Source organism: Diaporthe batatas, assembly GCF_019321695.1.
Source record: "Diaporthe batatas strain CRI 302-4 chromosome Unknown Contig00008, whole genome shotgun sequence".
Lineage (NCBI taxonomy): Eukaryota > Fungi > Ascomycota > Sordariomycetes > Diaporthales > Diaporthaceae > Diaporthe > Diaporthe batatas.
The window spans coordinates 361290-387154 of NW_025408555.1; the positions used below are offsets into that span (position 1 = coordinate 361290).

At 50.9% G+C, this 25865-nt stretch overlaps 9 protein-coding genes across 9 annotated transcripts; 3 read left to right on the forward strand and 6 right to left on the reverse strand.

Annotated features, from left to right (window-relative positions):
* Positions 1-3563: 3563 nt before the first annotated feature.
* KVR01_007582 (uncharacterized protein) lies at positions 3564-4450 on the reverse strand (the record flags this gene model as incomplete). Its single annotated transcript, XM_044788565.1, has 2 exons — positions 3564-4196; positions 4253-4450. 2 exons carry the CDS (start codon positions 4448-4450, stop codon positions 3564-3566), a joined length of 831 nt encoding a protein of 276 aa, XP_044643835.1.
* Positions 4451-6008: 1558 nt separating this feature from the next.
* On the reverse strand, positions 6009-7200 carry KVR01_007132 (uncharacterized protein). The gene is made up of 3 exons (XM_044788959.1): positions 6918-7200; positions 6346-6852; positions 6009-6286 (listed from the first exon to the last, which is right to left on the reverse strand). The coding sequence occupies exons 1-3, from the start codon at positions 7179-7181 to the stop codon at positions 6089-6091; spliced, it is 969 nt and encodes a 322-aa protein (XP_044643385.1). The 5' UTR covers positions 7182-7200; the 3' UTR covers positions 6009-6088.
* A 998-nt stretch (positions 7201-8198) lies between these two features.
* On the reverse strand, positions 8199-9491 carry KVR01_007589 (uncharacterized protein; the record flags this gene model as incomplete). Its single annotated transcript, XM_044785552.1, has 3 exons — positions 8199-8885; positions 8945-9008; positions 9061-9491. The coding sequence occupies 3 exons, from the start codon at positions 9489-9491 to the stop codon at positions 8199-8201; spliced, it is 1182 nt and encodes a 393-aa protein (XP_044643842.1).
* A 1278-nt stretch (positions 9492-10769) lies between these two features.
* Positions 10770-12555, forward strand: KVR01_007387 (uncharacterized protein; the record flags this gene model as incomplete). Its single annotated transcript, XM_044786222.1, has 4 exons — positions 10770-11154; positions 11216-11920; positions 11977-12058; positions 12111-12555. 4 exons carry the CDS (start codon positions 10770-10772, stop codon positions 12553-12555), a joined length of 1617 nt encoding a protein of 538 aa, XP_044643640.1.
* A 1128-nt stretch (positions 12556-13683) lies between these two features.
* Positions 13684-14121, forward strand: KVR01_007427 (uncharacterized protein; the record flags this gene model as incomplete). The annotated part of the gene is made up of 1 exon (XM_044787300.1): positions 13684-14121. The coding sequence occupies one exon, from the start codon at positions 13684-13686 to the stop codon at positions 14119-14121; it is 438 nt and encodes a 145-aa protein (XP_044643680.1).
* Positions 14122-16142: 2021 nt separating this feature from the next.
* KVR01_007335 (uncharacterized protein) lies at positions 16143-18470 on the reverse strand (the record flags this gene model as incomplete). The annotated part of the gene is made up of 3 exons (XM_044782484.1): positions 16143-17928; positions 17996-18220; positions 18295-18470. 3 exons carry the CDS (start codon positions 18468-18470, stop codon positions 16143-16145), a joined length of 2187 nt encoding a protein of 728 aa, XP_044643588.1.
* A 2422-nt stretch (positions 18471-20892) lies between these two features.
* Positions 20893-21618, forward strand: KVR01_007347 (ubiquitin-like protein HUB1; the record flags this gene model as incomplete). The annotated part of the gene is made up of 1 exon (XM_044789437.1): positions 20893-21618. One exon carries the CDS (start codon positions 20893-20895, stop codon positions 21616-21618), a length of 726 nt encoding a protein of 241 aa, XP_044643600.1.
* Positions 21619-22262: 644 nt separating this feature from the next.
* On the reverse strand, positions 22263-22793 carry KVR01_007225 (uncharacterized protein; the record flags this gene model as incomplete). The annotated part of the gene is made up of 1 exon (XM_044789234.1): positions 22263-22793. One exon carries the CDS (start codon positions 22791-22793, stop codon positions 22263-22265), a length of 531 nt encoding a protein of 176 aa, XP_044643478.1.
* Positions 22794-24989: 2196 nt separating this feature from the next.
* Positions 24990-25786, reverse strand: KVR01_007340 (uncharacterized protein; the record flags this gene model as incomplete). The annotated part of the gene is made up of 3 exons (XM_044782638.1): positions 24990-25359; positions 25439-25545; positions 25598-25786. 3 exons carry the CDS (start codon positions 25784-25786, stop codon positions 24990-24992), a joined length of 666 nt encoding a protein of 221 aa, XP_044643593.1.
* Between the last annotated feature and the right edge of the window lie 79 nt (positions 25787-25865).

The following is a 25865-nucleotide window of genomic DNA, read 5'->3' on the forward strand; positions in this document are numbered from 1 at the left end:
CCGCACATGGCATGCAGTGCAGTTGTTGCATAGGGCGAGTAACATTGACACGAACGAACGTGCCTCGTCGTGGAATGTAACACTGTAACACGGCCTGCAGGCGGTTGTCCTAGCGCGGGAGGTGGCCAAGCGAGCCGGGCTGGCGGAGCCGCAGATGTCAGTCAGCCCTGGTGATAACCGTGGGCGTGTGTGTGCCTGACTTGAGTCGAGATAATGTGCTACTGTTGCGAGTGACCATGGTCGTGGCGTTTCGATGCGGCTCCGAGAACGAACACACTCACACTCACACTCACACTACTGCGTAGGTGGTACTGGCGACAGTTAGCCCATCTGGGCCATGGGCGGATGTTTTAGGAGCAAGAGCACAAGACAGGGCAGGGGTAGGGCAGGGGTGGGGCAGGGGTGGGGCAGGGACTGGGCAGGGACTGGATGGATGCTTCGGAATTGGGAGGGCCAAAAGGCCCAGGCCCCCGCTGTCAACGGCGGGAAGGCGCCAATCAACCACCCTTGCAGCAGCCCGTTTTGGAGTGACGGGAAAGAAGGTGGCTTGATCTCTCTGGATCCTGCCATGGCCCATTACTGAGATCATCACCAACAGAGGCACCACCACCCTCGCCGGTAAACGGCCGCAGCCGTGGCGTGTTCTGGCAGCAAATATTTTCCTGGCCCCCGTGGCTCAGTCAGAACACCAACTCGAGTTTTGTCCTCTCGCTCCTTTCCTCGCTTGAGCGATTTATATGAACATCATGCTCACCCTTTAACTCAAAGTCAGTCATATCCCCGAAGCAATGCCCGGTGCTCAGCAGCAACGTGTCTGTGGTGTGGTGGCCGGCATCATCACTCCATGACCACTCCTTTGTCGGAGCTGCCTTCTCCCAGGGGCAAGGAGCCGCGGTGGGAGCATGCTGTGTACGCCGTGGACTACCGAGTAGCTGCCCCCGTCGGACCTGCACCTCGAGCCTCCCATCCTCGTTACTTACTCGTCATTGACAGCCTGCCGTGGCACCGTGGCAGCGTGGCAGCGTGGCAGCGTGGCAGGCACCCAGGCACCCTGCCACAGCAGCCATCACCACAGTACTATCAAGCATACTGTACGAGTATACGAATTGGGCTACCAGGTAGATATCCTGTGCAGGTTGGCAGATCCAACACGGTTTTTTTTTGTGGGACTGCACTGCTGTTACGTGGCCGGGTTGGGCATCCAACGTCCATCATCGAATCCTGCTTCCAAGATTGCCACGGTTGATGCTATCATACATACCTCTCACCTGGAGAATGGCTCGAGGTGTTGTTCCGAAGCCTCGCGGTACTTCGAGATCATCAAAACCGAATGAGGCATTGAATGGCTGAGCTGTTTCGCGGTTGAGCAAGCGGCACAGCACTGGCTGACCAGGGCATGCCGGCTCCACCCCACGGGGAGACAAAACCACGGCAGCAGACCCAACAGCAGTACTAGTGTAGTATTCCCCAAATGTGCCCGATACGGAGCATCGCCATCCCACTTCCCCGCCGCCGCCCCCAGCACTTGTCCCTGCCCTCCTGCGCGCCTGGGGGAAAGGATATGCGGATCATGGACGAGCGGAAGCAAGCAGCTGGGTAGCGATGCGTCCAGGGCCCACACGCGACATCATGCACCCATCCTCACGCCTTGGAAGCACCCTGACGCTGTCGAGTGAATCCCCTCCGCCTCCCGCCTCCGCCAGGGCGATTGGCGTCCGGGTGCGGCTCCGCCGGGGCAAAGGGGGCGCTTGAGGTCAGGCTAAGGAAAGATAGGCGCCATTTGACTGACATCGAGCAGTCCGGGGCAACGTGCAGTAGTCATTCCGAGTCCTGCTGTCCTGTCTGGCTGAGAACCGCCGGTCGGCGGGGTTCAAGGGTACTCGGAGGGGGGAGGGGGCTGATCAGACGCAACTATCAGCCCATTCCCCAGACTTGCTGTGAATCCCCCTCTCTTCCTCCCAGCTTCTTTCCCCGCTGACCTCCTTGCACCCGTCGTGTTCTCTCTCTACCCCGGATCCGACACGCCGGGAAGAACTCATGTACGTAGAATGACCACCCACCCTATGCAACGCACGTCCCATCCCATCTGTCCTGGACCTGTCTTGCTTGCGTTCGTCATATCCTCCACCCCGGACTGCGACGCTACGCTGGACTGGAGTTTGGTGGGTTGGGGCTGTTCCACGCCTGGGCTAAAATGGTGTGGCAGAGTGCGGATCCGGGTCTTGGTGCGCCCAACCCTAATCTATTATTGCGGATGATTTATTACTATCCAACTTACTACCTAGACCACTGGTCCACCTGCCTGGGCACGCATCGCCCTGCCTAGAATGGGCTTGTCCCCGCAGTCCTGTCGGTTCGCTATCACCAGCCCGTCACGGCAAAGTTGCTTGTTCGCTGCTTGCAGGTCCGGCCGCACTGCAGATCCGGCCGGCCGGCCGCCTGCCTCTGCCCGGTATCCTATGGACTCGGCTGCAGCATAGACTATAGTAGATGCTATTACCCCACACGGGGTAGCAGCCAGATTCTGGCTCGGTAGCTAGCCAGCCGGCTAGCCAGTCAGCTCTACACACACCCTTTTCTCCGACAACCTTGGCGACCTGGACCCCTGATAGAAATTGTTGACCTCGGGTATTCAAGTGGACGAGCATGGATGTGCTCGTGCCCCGTCATGAACTGACTCCCGTGCTGCGGTTCATGCCCACGTGAGTATTGAACGTGTGTGACGGGTGGGATGTAACGCGTACCGCGCTGTGGTCTTTGCGCTGCACCTGCCATTATGTGCTGCTGCTGCTCTACTGCCTTGCATCCAGACACAGCTGCTTTGCTCCTCGGACGTTGTAACTTCCAAGGTTTGTAAGTGACACTGCTTCACCTGAGGCTCCTACCTGAGGCTCTATGGTTCAGCTTCGCGTCTTATTTCGGTAGCATATAGTGGCAATCACTGTGCCAGACAAAGAAGAATTGTTACAACAGTTCATCAACAGCCTCTTAGAAGCTCACAGACTCAACACAACCCCTTGAACACAATTCAGCGAGCCCGACCTTTCACTCCCGAGGTCGGTGGGCTCCCATCTACTACCTACTGTTGTTTGACGGGATTAATTCTAGGGTGCCAGTCAGCAACCTCGAGTCAAGATCGATTCTTGGAACCGTGGAAGTGAGGGCCAGACGAACACAATCAGAAAAGACACAACTAATTAGCTCTCATGGGACCCTTCTCTGATTATAGTCTGGCTGTCCAAGCCACCTTTGAACACGCATGTCCCCCACGTTGTCAGATCCGGCAATCCAATGTGCCCGATCTCATGCAATCCGTTGCTGTTAGAATGCACACCCGCTCGGACGATGAGCCATGATGCTTGCTAGAAGATAGCTCTGGAACGCTATGAGCCTCAATTGGGTGGGAATCTCTGAACCTATATCTGGGTCCGTTCGTTAATGCTCACTTGCTGTGATTGGCTCAAGTCCTCCCCGGAATGTTATGGTCTCAGTCATTGGAATGGGGCCAAGGGCGTGCTCGTAAGCTTTCCGGGGAGTCGAACCAGACTTCTATCTTACGCATTCTAGCTTGATAACTTGCGCAGTTCCCTCGGGACCTCGTCGATGGCCATCTTGCTCTCCAGCGCACGCCTGAGCAGATCATCCATCTGCTGCTCCTCTTCTAGTGCCATCGCCTGATCCCTAGGATGTGGCCCAATGATCCGGGACCGGTTGAAGTCCATCACAAATACCTCTTCCACACCCGAACCTTTCCGTTTCTGGAGGAAGATGTTCCCGAAGCCAATGCGTGGCCACAAGCAATGATCGACAAAGTCACCGTGTACCACCCTGCGCGTGTGCAGCTCGTGTATGATCTGTCGGATCTTTCCGGCAATTTCATAGTTCAGTCTGTCGGTAGTGAGAGGCGAGGAATCGGCCATGTATTCTAGGAGGAGGGCCTGGCGCTGCTTTGCAACGGACACCGGCCTGTTGTGAGGGCCTGGACGAATCCACCCGCCACCGGCCTGGAGTGGTTCCGCGGTGTCTGGCAACCCCAGCCGTCCGAAGCAAAACGGCCACGATGAGGACTCCGCGTCGTAAGTTGAGAGGACTGCCCACGCGCCCTCGGGATCAACTGCTGCAGACGGACGTTGCAGTTCCGTGTACGCGGCCACTTCTCTCTCGAAGAGCCTGTTATGGAACTCGCTCGGTGGGAACTGTCGTGCTCGTGGTCAGTGGACAACAGAAACAAGTCTCCTAGTTGGGATCTTACAGTCTTCAAGACACATGTGGCTGAACGGTCGGCCAGGGCCGGGGCAGACTGCGTCTTCTGGCTGCCCCGACATTCGACGAGGAATACATTCGAGCGCTTCTCTTTGCCGTCTTTTATGGTTTCGAGCACTCTCAGTTCCAACAAACCGCCCAGGTGATGGATGACAACTGGCTCGGATATCTTTCCTTTCCGCGGCATATGGGTAGATGGCCTTATCGAAGAGACATTGTTGATAGAATCCGTCTTGGTGTCTCAGTGCGTAGTTGGAAGCCGTGTGCAGATGTCTACGGGTGACTCGCGGCAACCAACAAGTTGGCACTTGGGGTTGGCCCGGCGTCGGGCGGATGTGGTTTAGGGTGAACCCAACTACGCGGCCCCCACGACGGTTGAAACTAGTATCCTTCTGTGCTTTCCGACTTTTGTGTGCGGCACTCTCTTCATATCAGAAGGGTTTATGGCCGATCCGGGCAGGTGGTTAAAATCGGTAGCGTGTTAAGCAAGGAATATATGTATTTTTACTTTTATTTTATATATATTTAAGGATATATATAGTACCTTTATATAATAATAAGTATTTAAAACTTAATATTTAAAAAGAATATAATATTAATAATAATAATTATAATATAATAAATATTTATAATTTTAACTTTATAATATATAAATAAAGTTAAAATATATTATTTTAATAATAATATTAATTAAGATTATAAATAAAAGTAATTTATAATTTAATTATTATAAAGTAATTATATAATAAAATTAAATCTAAAAATAGTTATTATATAAATAAAAATATTAAAAGAAGTTTAATTAAAAATTATTCCTTTAAATATATATATATATTTTATAATAAAACCTTTATTAAATAAATATTATAATCTTTATTTAAATATATAATTAACTTTAAAAGAATTTAAAATAAAGAAATAATTTATAATATATTATCTTTAAGATTTTTATAATAAAGTATTAAAACTTTTAAAGAGAGTTTTAAAAGTAATTTATAAAAAGATAAAAAAGTATAATAAGTTTATTCTCCTTTAAGTTTATATTTTTATTATTAATAATTATTAATTTTTAATAGTATAAAAAGTATAATAAAAATAAAGAAAAAAATAGATTTAAAGTTTTTTTATAAAAGGATTATAAGGATATATATAAAGTTATTAAAGACTTTATATATAAGTTTTAGATTATTAAGAAAGAAATAAGTAGTTATATAGTGTAAAGGAAAAGTATAGTGTAGCTGAAGCTTAAGGAATATATGAATGTGTATTTTCTCGTTATTTGATCTCTGTGACTAACTTATGCTTGGTGTTAGTGTCGCTGTGGTGATTTGGCAGTGTAGTACATCCCGTCCTGGCTTGGTATTAACATCCCATGATGCCTTAGTTGTTTATCTGGGGTAGAGTGTCTTTTGTAATATATTGGTATGTAATTAAGACATAAATGTTTAAATTAGACAACTTTATCGCAAGCGGCTCTCCTTTAACCGGCTCAACGCACGGTCAACGTATATTCTGCGTATTTTCCGCAGGAGAACGCCCAGCACAGGATCCTTGCGCCCACCCTCTCCGTAGTATTAAATGATGCTTACAACAGTACCCGCAAGCACGAGAACATGCTTTAGAAAGTTGACACAGTGGTATTGCGTATTTCATTCCCAAGCCAATCAGATTGATTATGGTACGAGACATAAGATACTTATCGAAATGTTCGTCCCAGTGATGAGCAATGTGAGGAACGAAACAAATTCTTAAAAAGTTTCCACTATGATCATATTGCCGGGCTATATTTATAAACACTGGCCTAATATTTCTTGGCGCTAAAACCTCATTCTTTTTGGTCTGGGCCAAAGGCCAACGGGCGAGGTCGGCCAAAGAAGTCACAAGAGTTGAATCGCCATGCGCCATTGCCAGCGCCCAAAGCGTACTTGACAATGTAAGGAAGCACACGCGGCAAGGGAGGAAACTCGTGTCCGCCTTCATATGTTTTGTCGGCATTTCCCAGAACACAAGGGAAGACCGTGGTCTGTTTTCCAGTCAGTGATGTGACTCAAGCTGAGATAGGTCGAGACGGCGAAGACTTACCAACAGACCAAAATTGGTCTGCCTAGCCGCAATTGCCTCGCCCTGATCCCAAGTCTTCCGCAACCCAGCGCTATCAAGGTCCTTCAAGGAAAGAAAGAGATCGACCTCGGCGTACAGATGGTCCATGAGCTCCTTACTGAATGAATCCACAATTTCCTTCATCCCGCCACGTCCCTCCCACTTGTACCTCTCCGGCTGCGTGGATTGTGCATATTTCAGAAGCCGTTCCAAGCCGTCGTGGAACAGCTCATGCTGATGTTTTGGAGCATCCATCAGGCCCGTGGTTCCAGCAAACTTCTCGACCTCGGGAAAGATGAAAGATTCTTCTGTGTCGTGATGGTGTTCTACCATCTTGACCCAGGATGCAACGTACGAGAGCAAGTCTCTGCAATCCTTCGGGGCTTTTACGTACGGCGCTTGCTGTACAATAGAGTTCAACCCCCGGATGAGAACATTATGCACATGGGCCATCTCTGAGGAGACATGAACGTATGAGTGCTTCTCATTCTGCGCACCTTGTTGTCAGCCTAACTATGTCAATCGATACGCTTCTTCACTCCAGGGCTGCATACCTCTAGTTCAGGTCGGTTTGATGGTGTTGGAATGAGACGGAATGGCTCATCGGCCCAGGGAGCATTTGAGGGCTTCGTAGTCATTATGGATTGCGGTTCTGCACCGTACTTAAGTGTAGGTAGTGGATATGACTGTTCTGGTTCTGCTTGTGTTGGAGAACAGAATTCGACTTGGACGATGTGCTCCCTGCCTCCCAGGCACACACGTACTTCCAGTCTTATGTACGTACCGAATGGTAGCCCATGCTTTTTGCCTGCAAACATAAGTACCGAGAACTCGAACGATTTTGCCGCCCATCTCGGTCACTCGCGCTAGACGGTATCACGCAGCCAATATTAAAGGTTGCATGATTGGTCAACATGGACTGTGGCCGATCCACAGTCCAAATCCCAGCGTTGTCCGGTGGGTCTGTATAATTTTCAGCTCCGTCGAATTGCACCTTGAGTGGCAGCACAAATCAGCTGAGAAAATGTCTTCTCCGTTGGTTACCAAAGAGGATAAGACCTCGTAGAATGTGGGGCTGCCAATAGTTGTTGCGGCGGTCCAAGTCAAGACTGTCACATTTCACATTGAAAGGAACCAACTGCAGCAACTGGCTTTTCTCGAACTCCAGGAGATAATAGCGTTGCTCCGGTCATCCAAATCAGGCAGCCTTGAAGTGGAATATGTACCCAGCTGGTTTCGCTTCTATTCCATGTACGTCCGAATACATACCACTTCATGTAGCGGTAAACGCTCAAGACCCAACGTTGTAAAAGAGATACAGTGTCGATAACAGTGGAAAAAATACGATAGGTGCCAAATTTTTTCCTTAAAAAATGGATCAGGCAGTTCCAAGGGGATAGGCGAAGGCCTGCAGAGCCGCGCCGTGGGCCATAGTGGATCCCAAGAGGGATTTTAGAATGCCCAGGTGAAGCCGGACGGCATCGTGCGCACGAATAGTTTCATGATGGATAGCCAGCTGAAGAGAGGGGATGGGGCCTTCGCTAATGGTATATTTGCTTGGAAACTGAAAGAGATCCCCGCCTAAAGCAGATAGAATCCATTCATTCGTGACCTCATGGAAGGCATTTCATCGGTGGATTAGAAGTTTGGACGCTGTTGAGTCTCTGAAGGGCTAGATTTTGGGCGATATAAATAGAGAATAAGGAGATTCAAAAAGACAATGCGTTAATAAATAGTTTTCAGCGAGTAACCCAAGATACCTGGCCACTTCAATCGAAGGCTTTCACTTGGTCACCATTTTTCGAGTCGATATTTCCCCGCTCGGTTGACAAGAATCATGCCCATTCCCCTGGACCAAGGTCTACCGGCTTCCCGCTCCGAATGTCCTCCATGATCTGCTCAATATTCCACTCCTCATACTTATATCCCGGCGGATAATTAGGCGGGATGCTGTCGTCCTCATCAAAAGGTATTCCCTTCCTCATGCTCTCAACAACCTTGTCGTAGTTCTCATAAGCATAGGACTCCGAGTCGTGATTAAAAACCCAACTTGGCAGCTTTGGCTGCGCCCGCCGCGGGTCCAGCTTGACTTTGCTCCAGTCCGTGTCCTGCAGCAGCTCCGCATTGCTGAACCCCAGCTTCTGCGCGCATGCATTGCGAATGAATCGAAGTCTGACGTGTGCCCGGACCGACTGTGGAATGTTATTCTTCCCGCCTAGCTGAAGGCACGTCGCAAGAGAGACGGCGTCCTCGATGGCCTGCGTCGCGCCGTTACCCGAGGCTGGGAGGAAAGAGTGCGCGGCGTCGCCGATTTGCATGATGCGGGCATGTGGCGAGGCCCATTTCGGTCGTGGGTTGCGCCAGAAAAGCTCGAAATTGACAATTGTCTTTGGGGGTGTCAGTGCGATCAGTTGTTTGAGTATTGGGGCCCAGGGTTTGGGGCCGACGCCTCTGTCCATGTTGGCGAGGACTTCGTCGGCTTCTACTGTGTTGCGCCATGACTCCGCCTCAGAGCCGGTGACCTGTTCGTTCGACGAAGATGAGTATTTGAGTGGAAATTTCAGGAAGGAAGCATACTCACATCATGATTTATAATCCAAACGATTGTCTCGGGGCGGGTCAAAACAAGACCATACGCTCCTGGACTGCTTCACGTTAGTCTCTTTTTCTCGTGTAATTCGTTTTTCGTTAACTTACGCCAGCCACGTCCTTATAATTGGCTCATCGCCAGTTTCACCATCGACCATTTTGAAGAACCTCTTGACCTCTGGACTTTTGTCTAGATGGTGTTTCGGGACGGCAGCGCGCCACATGGCCCTTCCAGAGCTAATGGCTCTTACCTGGCTGCCTATGAGGACGTGACTTTTGGAGCCAACACCATCAGCGGCAATAACGACGTCTGCCTCAAACCTTTCTCCATTTTCAGTCTTCACACCGGCTATCTGGCGCTGCTCGTCCTCGAAATATTCGACAACGCGCTTGCCGAACTTGATGTCTACCCCTAACCGTTCGGCTTGTGCAAGAAACATCTTGTAAACGAGAGGTCGCATCTGGAAGGTTCCCGGGGGCGTATTTGGGTCGAGACCAGCATCACGCAGGCGGTCGGCGACTTTCAGTGGTGGAATCATGTGTGTACCATCGTGTTTAAATGTCTCAATCCACAGATTATGCAGGGAAATCGCATCGTAATCCTTTGCCATTTCAGGCCAGTGTTTGAATAACCTCGTCGCGCTTAAACCCATGAAGTACATGTCGCCTAGGAAGGGAGTAGCCATTAGTTCGTATTCAGGGAAACCAAACCAGAATTCATCTTTTTCGATTCTCAGAGAACCGTACCAATAGTGTTGACACCAGCATTTCGCTCCAACACACGCACATTGTGCCCTTTACGGATGCACTCAACTGCAGCTGTTAGACCTGCGAGGCCGGTACCGACGATGAGTACATCGATCCCTGTAGATGGATATGACCCGACAGGCTTGCTTTCCATTGTAAAGTTCATACGATTTCTGGAGAGATCTCCCAAAAGTCAGCCAGGGATGGTCAGGGACGTCACCAATAATCCCTAGCGACGAACTTGGAGAACTGACAGAGACTCGATAGGTGGTAACAAATAACTGAACATACCGAGGTTTGTGATACCATGAGTCCAAGTTCGATTCTGGTCCAGATTCGAAATCCGGCGATACAGAATAGAAACGTGCCAATGACCGAGGAAGCCAGGTTTCGGTCCCGAAACACGGTCCCGGACCAGAACCGCTGCCAGCTGGCGTATCTCTATGACGAGGCACACCGCGGCATCATGCCAAACGGGTAGTGAGCCTCCGGGACCAAGATTAGAGCTACAGGGGTTTTGGGGACAGAAATGCGAGTCGCCACAGAGTCCGAAATAGTAAAATGACCATTGGCGCCGAAGTGCAGGTCGCGCTGACGTGAGAAGCGCGGACACGTTCATTGTGTGTTTACTAGATATGGAAAGACCAATGATCCATCGCGCAGAGCTCAATGCCTGATTTGGTAACGGTCCCAAGTTGGATCTACTTGATATATTTGCCTTCAGGTACCCTAGAGTTAGTTGTGGAACCCGCAGATCATTTTCTGAAACAGATTACCACGAATGTGTGTGGACGGCCACGAGCCAAAATGTTATCTATTACCCACTCACAGTCCCACTGATAGTAAGCAGTAGTTCGAGTAGCTGCCTTCACCTGGGTAGAGGTGATTCGCTAGACTTGAAGTCATAGATCACGCTTGATGACAACTACGTCTTAAAGTGGGTGCCTCGCATATTCTACTTCTTTCTTGTTAGTAGCTAATTTCATTTCTGGTCTGTCAAGTGTTTCGCTCATCCTATTGCATTGTCCCGGGCGATAACCTTGGACACTTTCTTCTACTCAGGAGTAACGATGCAAACCGTCAATCCCATCGCTATCTGTTTAGCCACCATCGCCATTGCTATTGCCCAGCTTGTAAAATTGTTCAGGCAAGCAAATGACCCGAAAGGTGTTCCGGGACCGACTCTATTGCCGTATATCGGCCGCATCCATGATCTCCCTATACAGTTTATGTGGATAAAGTTCAAGGAATGGGCGGATGAGTATGCTGTAGATGGATTCTATAGGACTGAGATGCTCGGAGCCAAGTTTCTTGTCATCTCAGACGAGAAAGTTGCAGAAGACCTGCTCGTCAAGAAGGCCAGGTTCAATTCCGATCGCCCTGCTATCACATCTTTATTTGACCCAAAGAGCACATTCGGTTCAATGGAATATTTGCCGCTCATGGGGAAGAACAGTACGCGCTTTTCCTGTTCGTGCACCCTGGGCAGGCTTCAAGTTCCTGCTAACATTATCAGAATATTGGGCTCGACAGAGGCGACTTGCACATGCATATTTGACGGATGCAGCGAATGATCAGTACCGTGGCTTGATTTACCATGAGTCAAAACGCTGGCTTTCCAGGTTGATTGAGGACCCGGATGATTTCGGCTCTTCTCTTGAGGACATGGCAGCCAAGATAACATGCCAGCTCACGTGGGACGACCCCACCGTCAGTGAGTATTTGACCAAGAGTGCCTGGAAGCTCCTCACTCAGATATCCCCGGCCGGACCTATCACAAATATCTTGACGCCTTTGTGGGATTTGCCCTTGCCGCTGAATCCGTGGAAGCAGGCGGAGAAAAGGCGCCACGATGAATTGCATGCCTGGTGGATGGAAAGACTCGTTACCACCCGCCAGAGAATGGAGAAAGGCGAGCAGCGCCCGTGTTATACCAGGCATTTCCTGGAGAAAGGGATCAATGCATACAATATTTCGGGTGATTACGAGGCTTCTTCAGCCTTTGGAATGCTAGCGCTAGTAGGCATCTTTACTGTCGGTGGTCCCCTTGGATTCTACCTGATCGCGATGGTCCATCATCCAGATTGGCAGGAAAGAGTCCAGAGAGAAGTTGATGAGGTCTGCAAGGGGCGTTTACCGACTCTCGAAGACAAACCAAGCCTGCCGATCTTGCGCGCCTGTATCAAAGAGACCATGAGATGGAGACCCAATGTACCAACAGGTATGTATAGCACCAAACGGACTGAGTCAACTTCCCTAGCTGATAAGCACGGGAAGGGGTTGCCCACGAGATGGAAGCGGACGACGTCTACAAAGGCTACTTCCTCCCGAAAGGAACGCGGATCCTACCTTTGGACTGGTGAGAGGCAATCACTCCTGCGCTTCAACGTCATCCTTCCTAACATTCGCAGGGCATTCCTTCGCAATCCCTTGAAATACCCTGACCCAGACAACTACCGCCCTGAAAGATGGCTGGAGCCAGAATGGCCCACATACCAGGAGCCATTGACTACTTTCCCGAGACTCAAGGGGATGACATCTTTCGGATGGGGACAACGACAGTGTCTGGGCCAAAGCCTCACAGAAGATGAGTTGATAGTCGCATGTGGTGCGCTGGCCTGGTGCTTTAACTTGAAGCACAAAAAGGACCCCGAAACCGGGCGGCCTCTTCCTGTGCCGGTGAACAAGACCAACTCGCTACTTATCCTCAAACCAGACCCCTTCCAGATGGCCTTTGAGCCCCGGAGCGAAGCGCGCAAGCAGGAAGCCCTTCGCCTCTGGAGAGAATCTGAAACCAAAGACGCTCAAGATAGGGCAGCATTTTTGAATGCGACAAAGCAAAGCCAGTCATCTTAGCCTGCTATATATACAGCGCCCGAGATTTGGGTGCAAGGTCGGCCGGGATTGGAACGGGCGATGGTTGAGCTTTGTCTACAGGTCAACGTGAATCTGAAGGGTTATCTGATTGCGAGATTGAGTTGGGCACTCACTTACTCCACAAGCTAGTGAGATTCATAATGAGTGGTAGTGGGCGCGCCATGCTGAACAACTTGCATGTTTTTAGAAATACACTTCCCTTTTCATCCTCATCTGAGGATGAGCATTTTGTTATTATTATTAGCTCCAACTAGATCCTCCTTGCCACTTGACACCTGTATCCTTGTACAATCGTGCCTGGAGATTTATCCCTCTTGAGTATAGACTCAAGTGCTTTCTCGACAGTCACATGGGGCCTGTTGGCTGGGTTCACCGTCAGCTGACGGCCATTCTGGTTGCAACTAGGACCCGTAAACCCGGCCTGATGTTCCACCAATCGCTTCTCATTTCCATATCTAAGAGGTCTTACTCTGTGTAGGAATATATAGCGTCTTTCTATTTGAGATAGTGTGCTAACGTTGCATTAGTAGGTACCCCCGCTTGCTCCGTAATCTGCTTGCCGTGACAGGCCTGATTTCATCACTCCATGTCTTTGAAATTCCTGCCCTCCAGGCTACAGTACACCACCCATTAGAATGCTCCTGTTACTAGAATGGATTTAGCCATGCAGATCAGCCACGTACTCCAAATGAAGCGCTTGCTCGCTTACTAAGGTGTGAATTTTGTCCCCACCGGACGTCCGGATTGCGCAGGACCTTGGGATTTTGTATGCGGCGAAGTGAATATAAACATCATGATGAACCACTAAAAGCGTGCAAATAACTAGTTCAGTCCGAACTCGGGAGTATACTCCCAAACGCTACAGAAAAAAGCTCAACATACCGGATAGAAACGTGCTAATAGTTATTACTCTTCATGCGCGACAAGTGTTATCATTCTGGCGAGGAAGCAGAATCTAGCCTAGAAGATGGCCATTGATCCTGGCGCCGTAGCGGGCGCAAGCATCGCGTTCTCCTTCACATTAGTCGGTACGTACTAATCCTCATCATCACGTGGTGCGTGCACTGACGAAAAGGCTTAAAAGGCAACGCGATCACACAAACATTCATGGGCGTACCTGCACTACTGGTTGACTTCCCTCCAAAATCATCACCAGAGTACGCTGCCCGGGTGAGACATCTTGGGCGGCAGTGGCCCGTCTTCTGGGCCGTGGGCCACGGTTTCTTCAAGCCCATAAGTACACTAGGGCTCCTTGGATACTCGTACACTTTATGGGCGGCTCAAGGTCGTGGCGGTGGCTTTGGTGACTGGAGACTTTACGCACTCTCGGCGCTATGCCATTTAGTGACGATGGTGCACTCTGCGGTCAACATGCAGCCCCTCAACAACAAGCTCGACGGGCTGGCAAGCGCAAAAGCTAGCAAAAGCGACGTCGACCAAGCTGAGAGCTTCGCGCGCAGCTGGATGCGCTGGAACACTGTTCGCATTGCCATGCCATTGATAGCTGGCACAAGCGCACTCTGGCAGCTCGTGGCGTCGCATTGACTAAAGCGAGCAATGCATAGTGTGAGAAAGAATAAAGTGGTGTTCATTAACCTTTCTCACGGTTGAATTAGCACAGGCGCGTGCGACGGTTACTATCCCGGGGTCGTCAAGCAGAGCTTGAGCACTTCCCTGTACGGCACTTGACTCATCCGCTATAATGTTCAATATGATCGGCACCTAGATATGCTAGAGACCAAATGAACATCTCTAGCCTCGACCGGCTATTCAGCCATATCCGGAGCGTGGTTCTTCTGCATTTCCATAGCTTTCGCACTGTCGACAAACTCCTCAATCTTGACCACTTGCGTCCCATCTGCGGAAAGAAAAATAATCATAACGCATTCATTCTGCCATTCTTCTTTACTTCCATTCAGTGTCCCTTCCATTCGCGCATGTACAACGACCACGTTTCGTCCACGGTCCTCAAAAACAGCCTTGGGTTTCATTCGAAACGTGCTAAAAACCGCGAATATTTGAGCTGCGTGCTCCGCGAACTGCTTTACGTTTCGCGCTCGCATTCCTAAGCTCTCAGGTAGGACTTGATGAGAGAAGTCGTCTGATAAGGGGGCAATGAGTTGATCGACTTTCAGACTGCCATAGCCTTCTAACAGTGTTTCCGCAGTTGCCATGCCCTTTGACTTCGACATCGCTTCTTTACTGCGCTGGCCGAGCGTTTATTAAAAGTTGTTTGGCGTGGGTGATTTGCTGTGATGAAAGCCTGGCTTTTCAATTGTGCTTTGCTCCTGGATATTGATGGCCTGGATTGGTTACCAGAAACTGATGAGGGCAAGTTATGTGACTGTACCTAGATAAGCTTTCTATGTGTGACTCACGGAAATACTTATATGCATGCTGTTTTGGTCAGATTGAGCAAGCACTTGGACTGCCAATGGCGCAATCTGGATACCTTGTTCAATGTTCAATTTATCACCGTTTTGGCCGTAGTGCTGACATTATCTGTAACCTTGAATCCATGCTGTCGACTTTGTATCACTAAATTGAGTTAGGTAGTATATTGGACATGGGCCGTGTCAATTGCATCCAAATCCTCATTTCTTATCGTTCCCCAAAGGTCCGCTCACGTCAGATCACCGTGGCTACCTAGGTACATTGTGAATAGTGATCCAGGTAATCATAGCACACTGGTAATTGTTTGTAATAGAGGTGAGACTAACTCAGGGTGTTATCTATAAATGTTCTTACCTAGCTAGATACATATACCTAAGTACTTAATACCATACCACACTCCTAGGGGTTTTTAAAAACGGTATTCTTAATTAATACTCTCTAATAATAACTATAACTATTAATAGTCCTTCCTTTTTTAACTAACTTTTAAGTAATAAGAAGGTCTTTAAAAGAAAATTAAATCTTTAAAAGGTTTAATCTTTAAATTCTTTAACATTAAGCTTTTACCTTAATATAAAAACTAGTTAAAAAAGAATTTTTCTCTTATTCCTTTAATAGTCTTCTCCTTTAAAATAGACCCCTAACTAACCCTCTATTTACTCTACTTACCTAGCTAGTTTAGAAGGGTTCCTTCCCCTTTTTTTTTAAGGCTCTAAATAAAGGTCTTAAAAGGAAAGGGAAGGTCTTAAAAGAAAAAAAAAGGTCTTAAAAAAAAAGGGAAGGTCTTTAAAAGACCCTCTAATTTTAAAAACAATCTAATCTTAAAGAAAGATACTAATATACCTTATAACTATCACTAAAAAGTATTAATAAAAGAATAATTCTAAAGTATTAGGGACTACCTAAAATACTATTTTAAAGCAGAAGGGATAGTCTAGTAACTATTTCCAAAAACCCCTAGGGGAGCGCTATAGTACCTAGGTAGGTATGCTGCCCACAGCGCGCGTATCTAGATCCTCCACCTCGGCTACTAGTACTTCTACCATTGTTGGAAACATTACATCCGAACTGGAATTGGAGCCCAATGAATATGTACAGCTCGCTAAGACATTCTGAATCCACGCCGGACTGCCCGTGCCCTTCCGTTCAACTTCAAACCGCACATCGCTCACCTACAACTCGTCATGGCCAACCTCTTCGAAATCCACAGTCTTAGGTGCGTCGTGCTCGCCTTCACTGACAGCAGAACCTCTGGAAATGAGCGCAAATTCAGCAACAGTAGCCCCTGCCCTATCCTCAGTCCAGCATCCATCAATGTCCAGCCTGGCATACCTCCCGCTCCACACACCGCGTGGAAGCTCGACGACCGTGGTGTTTCCAGAGTCCCGCACAGCCTGTGAATCAGGAATCCAGGGCTTGGTGATTACGACGGGGACCCACTGTCCCAGTGACTGCTGCTGCTCTACTCCCGCAGGCTCAGCAAAGCTCGTTTGGTTGGAGATGAGGATGCGGATATTCTTCGGCGGCCGCATGCCAAAGTCGAGTAGAATGCTGTCCAGCTCTACAGCATGCTCATCCGCGGAAGCTCCCAGACTCACAACTAGTGTCGCGGCTGAGTCTGACTCGGGCTGCCAGCTGGTGCCTGTGTAACCGTCGGTGGCGGCAATGGGCAGTTGCCCCAGGACGTGTGCGTCGGGCGACGAGGATGCTTTGCACTGGAGAATATTTCCGTGTGTGGTAAGCTTGTCGCTATGTTGCCTGTTGGCAATCACAACTGTCTCTCCGACCTTTAAATGGATCGTATACCCGTCTGAATCGTCCGTGCTGCGGCCAATGGTGATGGGCATAGCACCATTTCCATACCCATCCTCGGCGAGGCCGTTGAACTCGGCTCCGTCACGGCGGGTGATGGTGGTGTGGGTCCTATTCATCCGACACTCAACCACGGCGCCATTGTAAAACTGCACTGGGGCTTTGAAGTGCGCCACCTGCGGCGGGAGAGAGGGGTTGAGTACGAGGTTCGCGTCCGTGGTCCGCACGCCCAGGAACCCGGCCGTCATAAACCGAAGCAGCTCTTCGTGGCCCGTCATGAAGGGAAAGCCCGGGTTGGGGCCAACTTCAATGTCCCTGTTGTCGTTCTTGTGCTCCGAGAAATGGTACCAGGGCGCGCCGATGTAGGGGTAGAAGGACTGGAGCAGGAGCGTCCAAGAGGCGCACCCAGACTCGAGCATGTTCCAAAGACTGTCAGACAGCGTAGCATCAGGCTCTTCATAGGGCAAGAGGCTGGTGTATAGATAGTATGTGGAAGCTATGGCTGTTATCTGAAGCCAGCGTATGTCTTTATCCTCTGGTAGAACGCCGTTGGCGGTATCCCGGAAGTCAGCGAGCAAGTCGCTGTCCATCAATGCAGCGACATAGGCAGTGTGAGCCGAGCGAAGGGCGTCCCATCCGGCTTCAGCAGCTTCGGTGACGGCCTTGGGTACGAGGGCCTTGGCGTCTGGGAAATGTTCTGTCGACATGACCCCGACATATTTGACAAAAGTCGATGCGCCATCATTCAAGTCGGGATCGAGCGTCACGCTATAACTCTGGGAGATCGTCTTGGTGTTAGGGTCTGCCGAAAGGCCCTTCTGAAACTTTGGCAGGTCGTCACCCCGCATGGTCGAAAAGACGAATGCGGATACATCTTCCACGCCCGCGGGCTTAACAGACGTCAAGATGGCTTTCTTCGGTGGGAAAAACCTAGGCTCTGCGTCCGAAGTTCGACTGGCGCTGTGCCCATCCAAGACATCCGTGACGAGGATTTCAACCTCGGAGTTGCTACTGACTGCCAATTTCACGGCTGCAATATGACGTTCATCCAATGACAAGAACGCCTCGTAGGAGACTTTCAACGCAATATCTTCGGAGCAAGTTGACGGCGACCACACGTAGTCCCAGGTTGCAATTCCAGTGGAGCTGTCACAGAATCAGCACGAATGGTCTAAAACGAGTAACATTGGCGGTAGGGACTGCGTAGACGCACAAAGAAAAGGTGGACTTGAAATCGCTGATTTCTGAAGTGGCAGTAGTTCCGTTCAAGGTGCTATTGCATGCACCAACGAGGAGGTCAGTGAAATGGGGAATGCCAGCAATCACTCTCTTGCCATCCGGCTCATGGTCCCAGAAGCCATTGACCGTGGCGAATGTCTGCTGGAGGCTGTTCACTTCCAGAAATGGGCCTAGGCTGCCCTGGGTCAGGCCAATGTACCTGCGTGAAGGTGGCGACGTCAGTATGCTAAAGTGTTGCACTATTGTGTGTAATTCAACGTGGTTCTAACATACCCGTTCGACTGGGGCAGCCAGGCCTGGTCCGCCTCTGGATTAGGCCGGCTTGAAATGAGAGTGTACGTCGTATCGTCCCATGCCAGATGATCCGCGGTGATGTCGAATGGATCAGCATCGGCACAAGTGCGACCCAGAATCGGTATCACCGCAAGGAACGCCTGCTTGGGCACCATGGTTTTGTATTACTTTGTCGCCAGCGGAGAGCACTTGAGGTTTATGCGGAGAGCTAATGAGGCAGTTAAGGACTCTGCACAGGCATTTGCTGGACTGGACCCGGTATGCTGCTGCCACAAATGAATGTCGCACACGCCCAGTCTGCTGCTCAGGCGTGGGTTGCAGTAGGACTTGAGCTCGAGGTCTCTCTAATTACCCCCTGCCAAGTGATATTGAGAAAGTGCTGGCTGTCCTTTTCCACCTACAACGCAAAAGGCGAGAGACTCCACCATTAGTGGAAAAATGTTGCCAAGAAACGAGTCAGATTGCCCATGGTCACGGCTCGGACCTCCTGCGGGTCATTAGCGGCGTCCCGGCAGGGATGATACAGGCGGACGACGTTGTTCGACTCCGGCAGTACGTTGCTGATCAGCCACTGAGAAATAGAACGTCGCCGTCAAATACACCTTGGCCCTATAACAAAGAAATATAACAAAAAAAAATGAAAAAAGAAAAAAAGAAAAAATACCAATCAAATCATTGAAATATGCCATCCATATCTCCGCAGCTATTATCCCAACACCGAGGTATGTCCCTGGATGAGGAGGTCCGGGGGCGGAGGAGAATGCAGACAGGAATTATGTACTAGACCTTGACAAAATCGATGATATAGCATCGACAAATTTGATTTTTTTTTTCAGGTGCAAACAGCAGACATCCGGACTCTGCTGGTGCCTATGTTTTGATTGGAGTTCTTGCAGGGACGATGGCCTCACCGGGTGTCAATTGGCCACTGCTCATAAATAAATAGTTTGAGTCCAAGGTAAGCAACGATGCTGTTCCGTCAGCGGAAAGTCCCTGACGCGCCTAACACAGTAGATAATTCTATGTGTGAACCGCGCGTGCGGCCACCTGGTACCGAGGAACGACCATCCCAGCTGAGGACATTGATGTTGGAAAGTCTATGCGTCCTTCCGAGGCTGTTTTACTAGTCACAATCATCTTGAAGAAGAAGTTCCCTTTCGGCTTTGACGTGAAATCTGAGCCTGATATAGTGCGGTTTTGACAGATGAAGGTTGTGCACCAAGTATGATCCCGAATTCAGAAACAGGCTTCCCAAATTCTCAGCCGGCGGCTTGAGATCAATTGATGATGTGAATATTTGAATGTAAGGAATGGTTACCTGACAAGCTTCCTTGCGGGGTGTTTTACCCCGGTCCAGGCGATGCCATGGTGTAGAGAGTGTGTGCTATGGTTCGAAATTGCTCCGGAGAGATGGCGTCGATGCTGTGGTGGTTCCTCTCCAGCAGGACACCGCTAAGATCGAAAATGGGCAGTTTGAAGCTTCTAGCAGAGATCATTTTGTCACTTTTCCTCAGCACACTCAACATGCACCATACTAGTAACACTGCAGTTAAGAATAGAAGGAATACTTCCAGTCATTGATTATGTATAAGCTTTGACACAACATTGTTAAGGTTGCAAGCTCCGGCGTTGCCCAGACTGACTGATCGAGTCTTCATAATGAATATGTCCACGGCGGACCACGCTGACTGCCACACCGATCTCGGGTCCATTCACTGCGGTTCTATGTAGCATCCGACACCCTCCAGGATATAGACCTTGGCCCTATGAATACTAGCAGATTTATGCTCAGGTGGGAATTAGCACCAACCAAAATTCAATTGGCCAAGTGACCTAGAAGATTCAATGCTGGGAGGTGTTTGCCACTTATTTCCCCAAGCCTCAGGATGTGTTGATAGTGGCGACTGGCGACGCGCCGCAGTGGTTGCCTCAAGCTACCAGCTACCTATGTTCATCTCGCACATAATACTAACGCCTTGCCCGGGGACCAATGAACTCTTTCCTTGTGCTGATATATATCTTACCTCGTGATCAATCCATGCCTGAGCAACTTTGAACAACATTGGTTGGCGTGTTTCTGACTCCTAATAATTCATGGTCAAACAGCCTTTTGATTGAAACTCGACGATACTGGCCCATGAGCCACGCAGGGTCGTGATTGATGAGAAGTCTCTTCCTCACGCTGCCTCCAAGGCGATTCCGTTGAAAAGTCACGTGCTCCACATACCAACCTGCCTTGAGCCTTTCTGTGAGAACATTTGAATTTGGGTTCCGAGCACTACAGCATTCAAGTGGTGCACGCATACGTATTGTGACTCGTCCCCCGACACGGTAAGTGAAGGAGATGAAGCCGAGCTCAGAGGTCAGGCGGTGTCGCCAAGTACCTAAGTACCTACGTTGCTTCGTACCTCTTAGCGCCCGCTGCGGCCTGGGCTTATCGATAAAGCTTTCCCCTGCCTAACGTCATTTTATCGCCGCCAGCCAACTCTGCCATCTTTCTCTCGGCCTCTCTTTCGCCTTCACAGCCCACGACGGTTGGCCACAATCCAACAAGGTCAACCACCAGGAATCACCACCATGTCAGACCGCGACTCCCCCGCGCCCGCCGCAGAGGCCAAACCACCGTCCCCATCCCGGCGCTCAAGGTCGCGATCCCCGCCGCGCAAGAACAAGAAGTCCAGCGGCGGCTTCAAGTGGAAGCAGAAGCCCTCCGCCTCCGGCGCCGACGACACCCGCCGCGACGACAGGCGCTCCAGGTACGACGACGGCCCGCGCGGCGGCTCCTCGTCGAGGCCCAGCTACCGCGACGACTACCGCCGCGACGACAGGGACCGCGACGACCGCCGGCCACCGCGCGACGGCAGGGACGCAGACAGGAACCGCGATCGAGACCGCGACGCCCGGCGCCGCAGCCGTTCCCCTCGTCGTGACCGTGACCGGGACGATCGGCCAAGGGACAGGGACAGGGACAGGGACAGGAACAGGGACGACCGGCCGCCGCGACGAGAGAGGAAGGACAAGGCGGCCGCGCCGGCCGCGCCACCCCCGGCGGCAGCAGACGGCGAGGAGATGATCATCGTGCACGTCAACGACCGGCTGGGCACCAAGGCTGCGATCCCGTGCTTCGGGTCGGACCTCGTCGGGCAGTTCAAGATCATGGTTGCGGGCCGCATCGGGCGCGAGCCGCACGAGATATTGCTCAAGCGGCAGGGGGAGAGGCCGTTCAAGGACCACATTTGTCTTGCTGACTACGGCGTCAGCAATGGTGTGCAGCTGGATCTTGAGGTCGACACCGGTGATTGATCGGAAGGTGGAAGCCGTGGTACGGTGCCCGGGGTGGGACAGTGGGCCATGGCTGTATGGCCGCGGCTTGTGGAAGTGAGCTCTTTCGATGTGTTGAATGCGCCTCGTGTGTTGAAGCACTTGGGGAAAGGTGCGGCCAGCATGTGGACATTCGCATTGCGATTGTACCGGTTCAGGTAGCCCATCTTTTGGCACCAGGTTTGCCCTTCTCAGACCTCCCGGACGAAATTACCCAGCATCTGCAGTCTACACATTGTATATACCGCCTCTGCTCTGCACAAGCACGATGTGCTTCGACTCGAGAGGCTGTTATGGGGGGCAAGTCTGGCGCCTGTGCCCCGTCCAAGGCTGTGACGGGCAGATCAACTCAAGTGGCCTCGTGCAACCCCACGCGAAAACATGCCGAACCGAGGACAATATAGTTCTGGGCGCTTTCGATATTTTATGCCTTGTTCCAGCTCCAGGTTATCGCACACGAGAAGCAAACTTGGGCAAATGGACAGCGTAAATCTCAAAGAGTTCATCAAATTGGCAATCAATGTAGACCTTCCTGTCCAAAGAACCAGTATACCGCAAACGCCTTTTCCATACCCATCACAATAACACATATCCCATATCAAGGGCTCGACCACCCGTCTTGAAACTCACACAAACCCCCCAAAAGGCGTCCCCAGCACCCTCCCGGCATCATCCCACCGGACCCCCTCCTTGCGCAGCAGCATCCTCTTCTCATCAAGCGTGATTCCTTCGCCGTCCTTTGGCCACTGGCCCTTGAACCCACCCAGCCCACCGCCCGTCGCCACGCACCGGTGGCAGGGCACCTCAGGCGCAAACGGGTTGCGCCGCATCGCGTTGCCGACCGCGCGGGGCGAGGAGCCCAGGTGGGCCGCCATGAGCGCGTAGGTGGTTACGTGGCCGCGCGGGACCTGGCAGAGCAGCGTGAGGACGCGCTTCTGGTAGGGTGTCAGGGTGGGACTGGCTGCTATGCGGTCTAGCTGGGGCTGCATGTCTGCTGCTGTTGTTGATGCTGCTGGGGGGTTGGTGGGTTTGGTGTTTGGTGCGGCTGATCGTTTTGCGGTGGTGTTGGCTCGGTATGCCTTTTCGACCTTTGTGGTCTTTGTGGGGATTTTGGTTGGACGGGTGTCTGCGATCTTGCCATTGACGGCGACAGCCATGCTTCAATGTTGTGGATGATTTGGCTGGCTGGTGCTGGATGTTTCAGGCTGTCGACGGGGTCCAGTGTGTTTTTTGCTGCAGCGAGGTGTGGTCAAGTGTTGGGATAGAAAGATGAAGAATCGAGAATGTCCAACGATGTGTTCGAAGAAAGTATTGGAGTCGGTGCTTTGTGCAGCGTGATTCACATCGGCGTGTCGTCGGAAGGGCGCGCTCGGGGATTCAGGTCATGACGCGACGCGAACGCCAAGTCAGCTGACCCGGGACCCAAGCCGCCATGCCGTATACTCCCTGGCCTGCCTGGGACTTCTCTGTCCTAATCAACTTTAACGAACCTTGTTGGAACCTTGACACAGTGCCTTGTGGCACATTCCAAAGTGCGAGACTCTCAAGATCGGCATGTGAACAAGATTTGTACCTGCATTTCGATATAAGTTCAGCCGAGACCTCCGTCATGACGACATCTCATTTTTGCAGGTGATACGGTAACCAGTATAGCCTCAAAACACGACCAATACAGCCCGCCATTGCCCCCCTTAACTGCATTGTTATACTGACAAAATCTCCCCCATGCTTCCGTCAAGTCCTGCCAACGGTTGAGCTGTCCAACTCAGACACTCCATGTGCCAAGTAACTCCCAGGGAGTTCGGTTCCACGGCTTCCATGTCTCCCCCACTCTTCCAACATCTGTGGTCTCTCTTGAGGTGACATCTCAGTCGTCCTCTGATCGTTATCTACATTGCTGTTTCTCGGTCCCCGTAGCTCTGTGTCTCTGGTGTGAGGCTCTCCTTCTTTCGTAGCCGGCTTATTTGACGTAGCCCGGCTACCGTCAAACTTATCCATAAAGCGCGAGATCCGAATCAGATGACGTACGATCAGCCATCCCAAGGCCGCCAGAAGAAGAAATCCCACGACAACTCCCGCACTTATGCCTCCTATCTGCCCTCCTGTTAGGCCCCCACCGCCGCCGGAAGCATCCATGACAAGCACAGTGGAGGTAAATATCTGAGGGCTTGTTTCCGTGCCTACGACCAATGTAGATATGGACGAGGTAATTGTCGGATTGGTCTGACTAGTTGAGGATGTTGAGGTTGTAGTTACAATGTTGAAAATTGTGCCAGTCTGTCCGTCAGAGACAAAGAACGAAGGGCCAATAGTGGTCGTAGCCGCGACATAGAATGTACATTCTCCTGGCCCGCAGATGCCACCTCCGAGGCAGCAGCCTCCTGAGTCGATAATGAGTCGTGTTACTTTGTTTTGCGGGGTGGGCAACTCACCTCCATCGCTTGAAGAACAGGCGAACCAGCCTTGATCGCAAAGAAGTGTCGTGGTTGTAGAGGTGACTGCGGAAGGAGTGCAAGCCTGATTAGATCCACAAACCAGCCCCTGAGGACAGCAGCCTCCTCCCAAGTCGAGTGGGCAGCTAAAGTAGGATGCGAGACCTGCGCATGTAGACGGGGACGCTATTGAGATACTAGTAACTTGACGACGATGGTGTCCGTACTCCTTAATCTGCTGTGAAGCGATGTGAGTTTTGGTTCCAGTGATAAGGGCAGCAACATTGAACATTGCCAAAGTTGCAACCCCATGCAATGAAATCAGTCGCAAACACATTGTGATGATATTCTCACGGAAACCCGACGAAAGACTCTCGACCGCCCTGTTCTCCAAACAAAAGAGTTTAATAATGATGATCTGCTTGCTGAAGCAGCTTCTGAAAAATCTTTCCTTCAATCTTGTTTCCCCTTAGGGCACCCCGCTGCGGCACAGTTCTGTGAAACGGCAGCTGCAGTCATCATTTCCTAACAAGGGCATATCAAGAGGATGAGGAAACTAACTGGCGATAGGATGATGACTATTGCGAGGTTGGGGACCCCCAAAGGCTTGGCGTTACACCGTGGACCTTGGTGCAACCCACAGCAAAGAAAGCAGTGACCTATCTCCTCGGATTGGTCACGCACAAATATACCTGGGGAATTGTCGTCTTAGTGCTCAAATCGACGATGTGAACAGTGGGGAATAAGGCTGGATGGGGACTTCGCCGAAGTGGCGTTGACATCTTTGACTATCTAGCTATTATGTCACTACCCTAGGGTAGTAATACTATAAAAAACGGTACTCACATGTCTTTCTTTGAAAGAGTTACTACCCTTTGGCCGCCAAGTTCAAGAGGAAGCATTATGGAAACCAGTCTGCATCTAGAGTCCCAGCATCACAAAGAGTATTCCACAAACCACTCCAAGGACGATGTTGTGGCCAGCGCCCGCGGCCGCAGAGCTCGCCGTAGTCGAGGCGCCGGGGGCCGAGTCGGAAGAAGTCGCAGACGCAGAAGCACCCGTCTGAGAGGCGCCCGAAGATGCAGATGCGGCAGTCTGAGCCGTGCCAGCCGTAGCAGTGCTCACAGCCAGTATCTTCTCCAGGCCGGCCGTGATGGTCACCGGCGTCAGGCTGGTCGAAGCCCACACCATGGCTTCAATTTGTCTGCCGGGCACAACCGACGGGCCGCTCGATGTACCCTCGCAATCGGCATTGGTACCATCGCTGACTTTACACTCATAGTCAATCGTGCTTCTGAAGTGTTAGCCTGGATTCGCATCGAGACCGTGCCGGCGGCCGCCTCCCAAACATGGGATGCCATAACACTTACTATTGGCCAGGCTTGATAAGGTGGTGAGCAAAAGTCGATGGCCCGTTGACGAATGTCATTTGCAGGTCATCTGTGAGTCCTGTTTGCTGGGGATCGTCTGTGCAGTCCTGTCTCCAGGGTCAGGTCTGGAACGTCAAGCATCGTCGGGGTCATTCTTACCTGGGTGCAAGTCGCGTCATCTACCCTCGTGATAGAGTAGGTGGTCGCGTCAGGTGCAGCAGAAATCACAGATCCTTGTAGAGTAATGTTGCCGACCTCATAGGTATTGAGGAACACGCCCACGACTGATGTGGTCTGAGCTATTGTGCCCGCCGCCAGGGCCGAGGCCAGAAACAACGCCTTTGTCATGATGATTCTCGGGTCCTCTGTCAATTCAATGTAAAGTGAAGTTCAATGTGGGAACTCAGATAGCCTGGGAACAAGAAAA

Coding starts and splice junctions, on each gene's coding strand:
- KVR01_007132 (XM_044788959.1), bottom strand. CDS start 7,181: ATGTTTGCAGGCAAAAAGCATGGGCTACCATTCGGTACGTACATAAGA. Junction 6,853..6,917: donor CAAACCGACCTGAACTAGAG/GTATGCAGCCCT, acceptor CAAGGTGCGCAG/AATGAGAAGCACTCATACGT. Junction 6,287..6,345: donor AGACCAATTTTGGTCTGTTG/GTAAGTCTTCGC, acceptor ACTGGAAAACAG/ACCACGGTCTTCCCTTGTGT.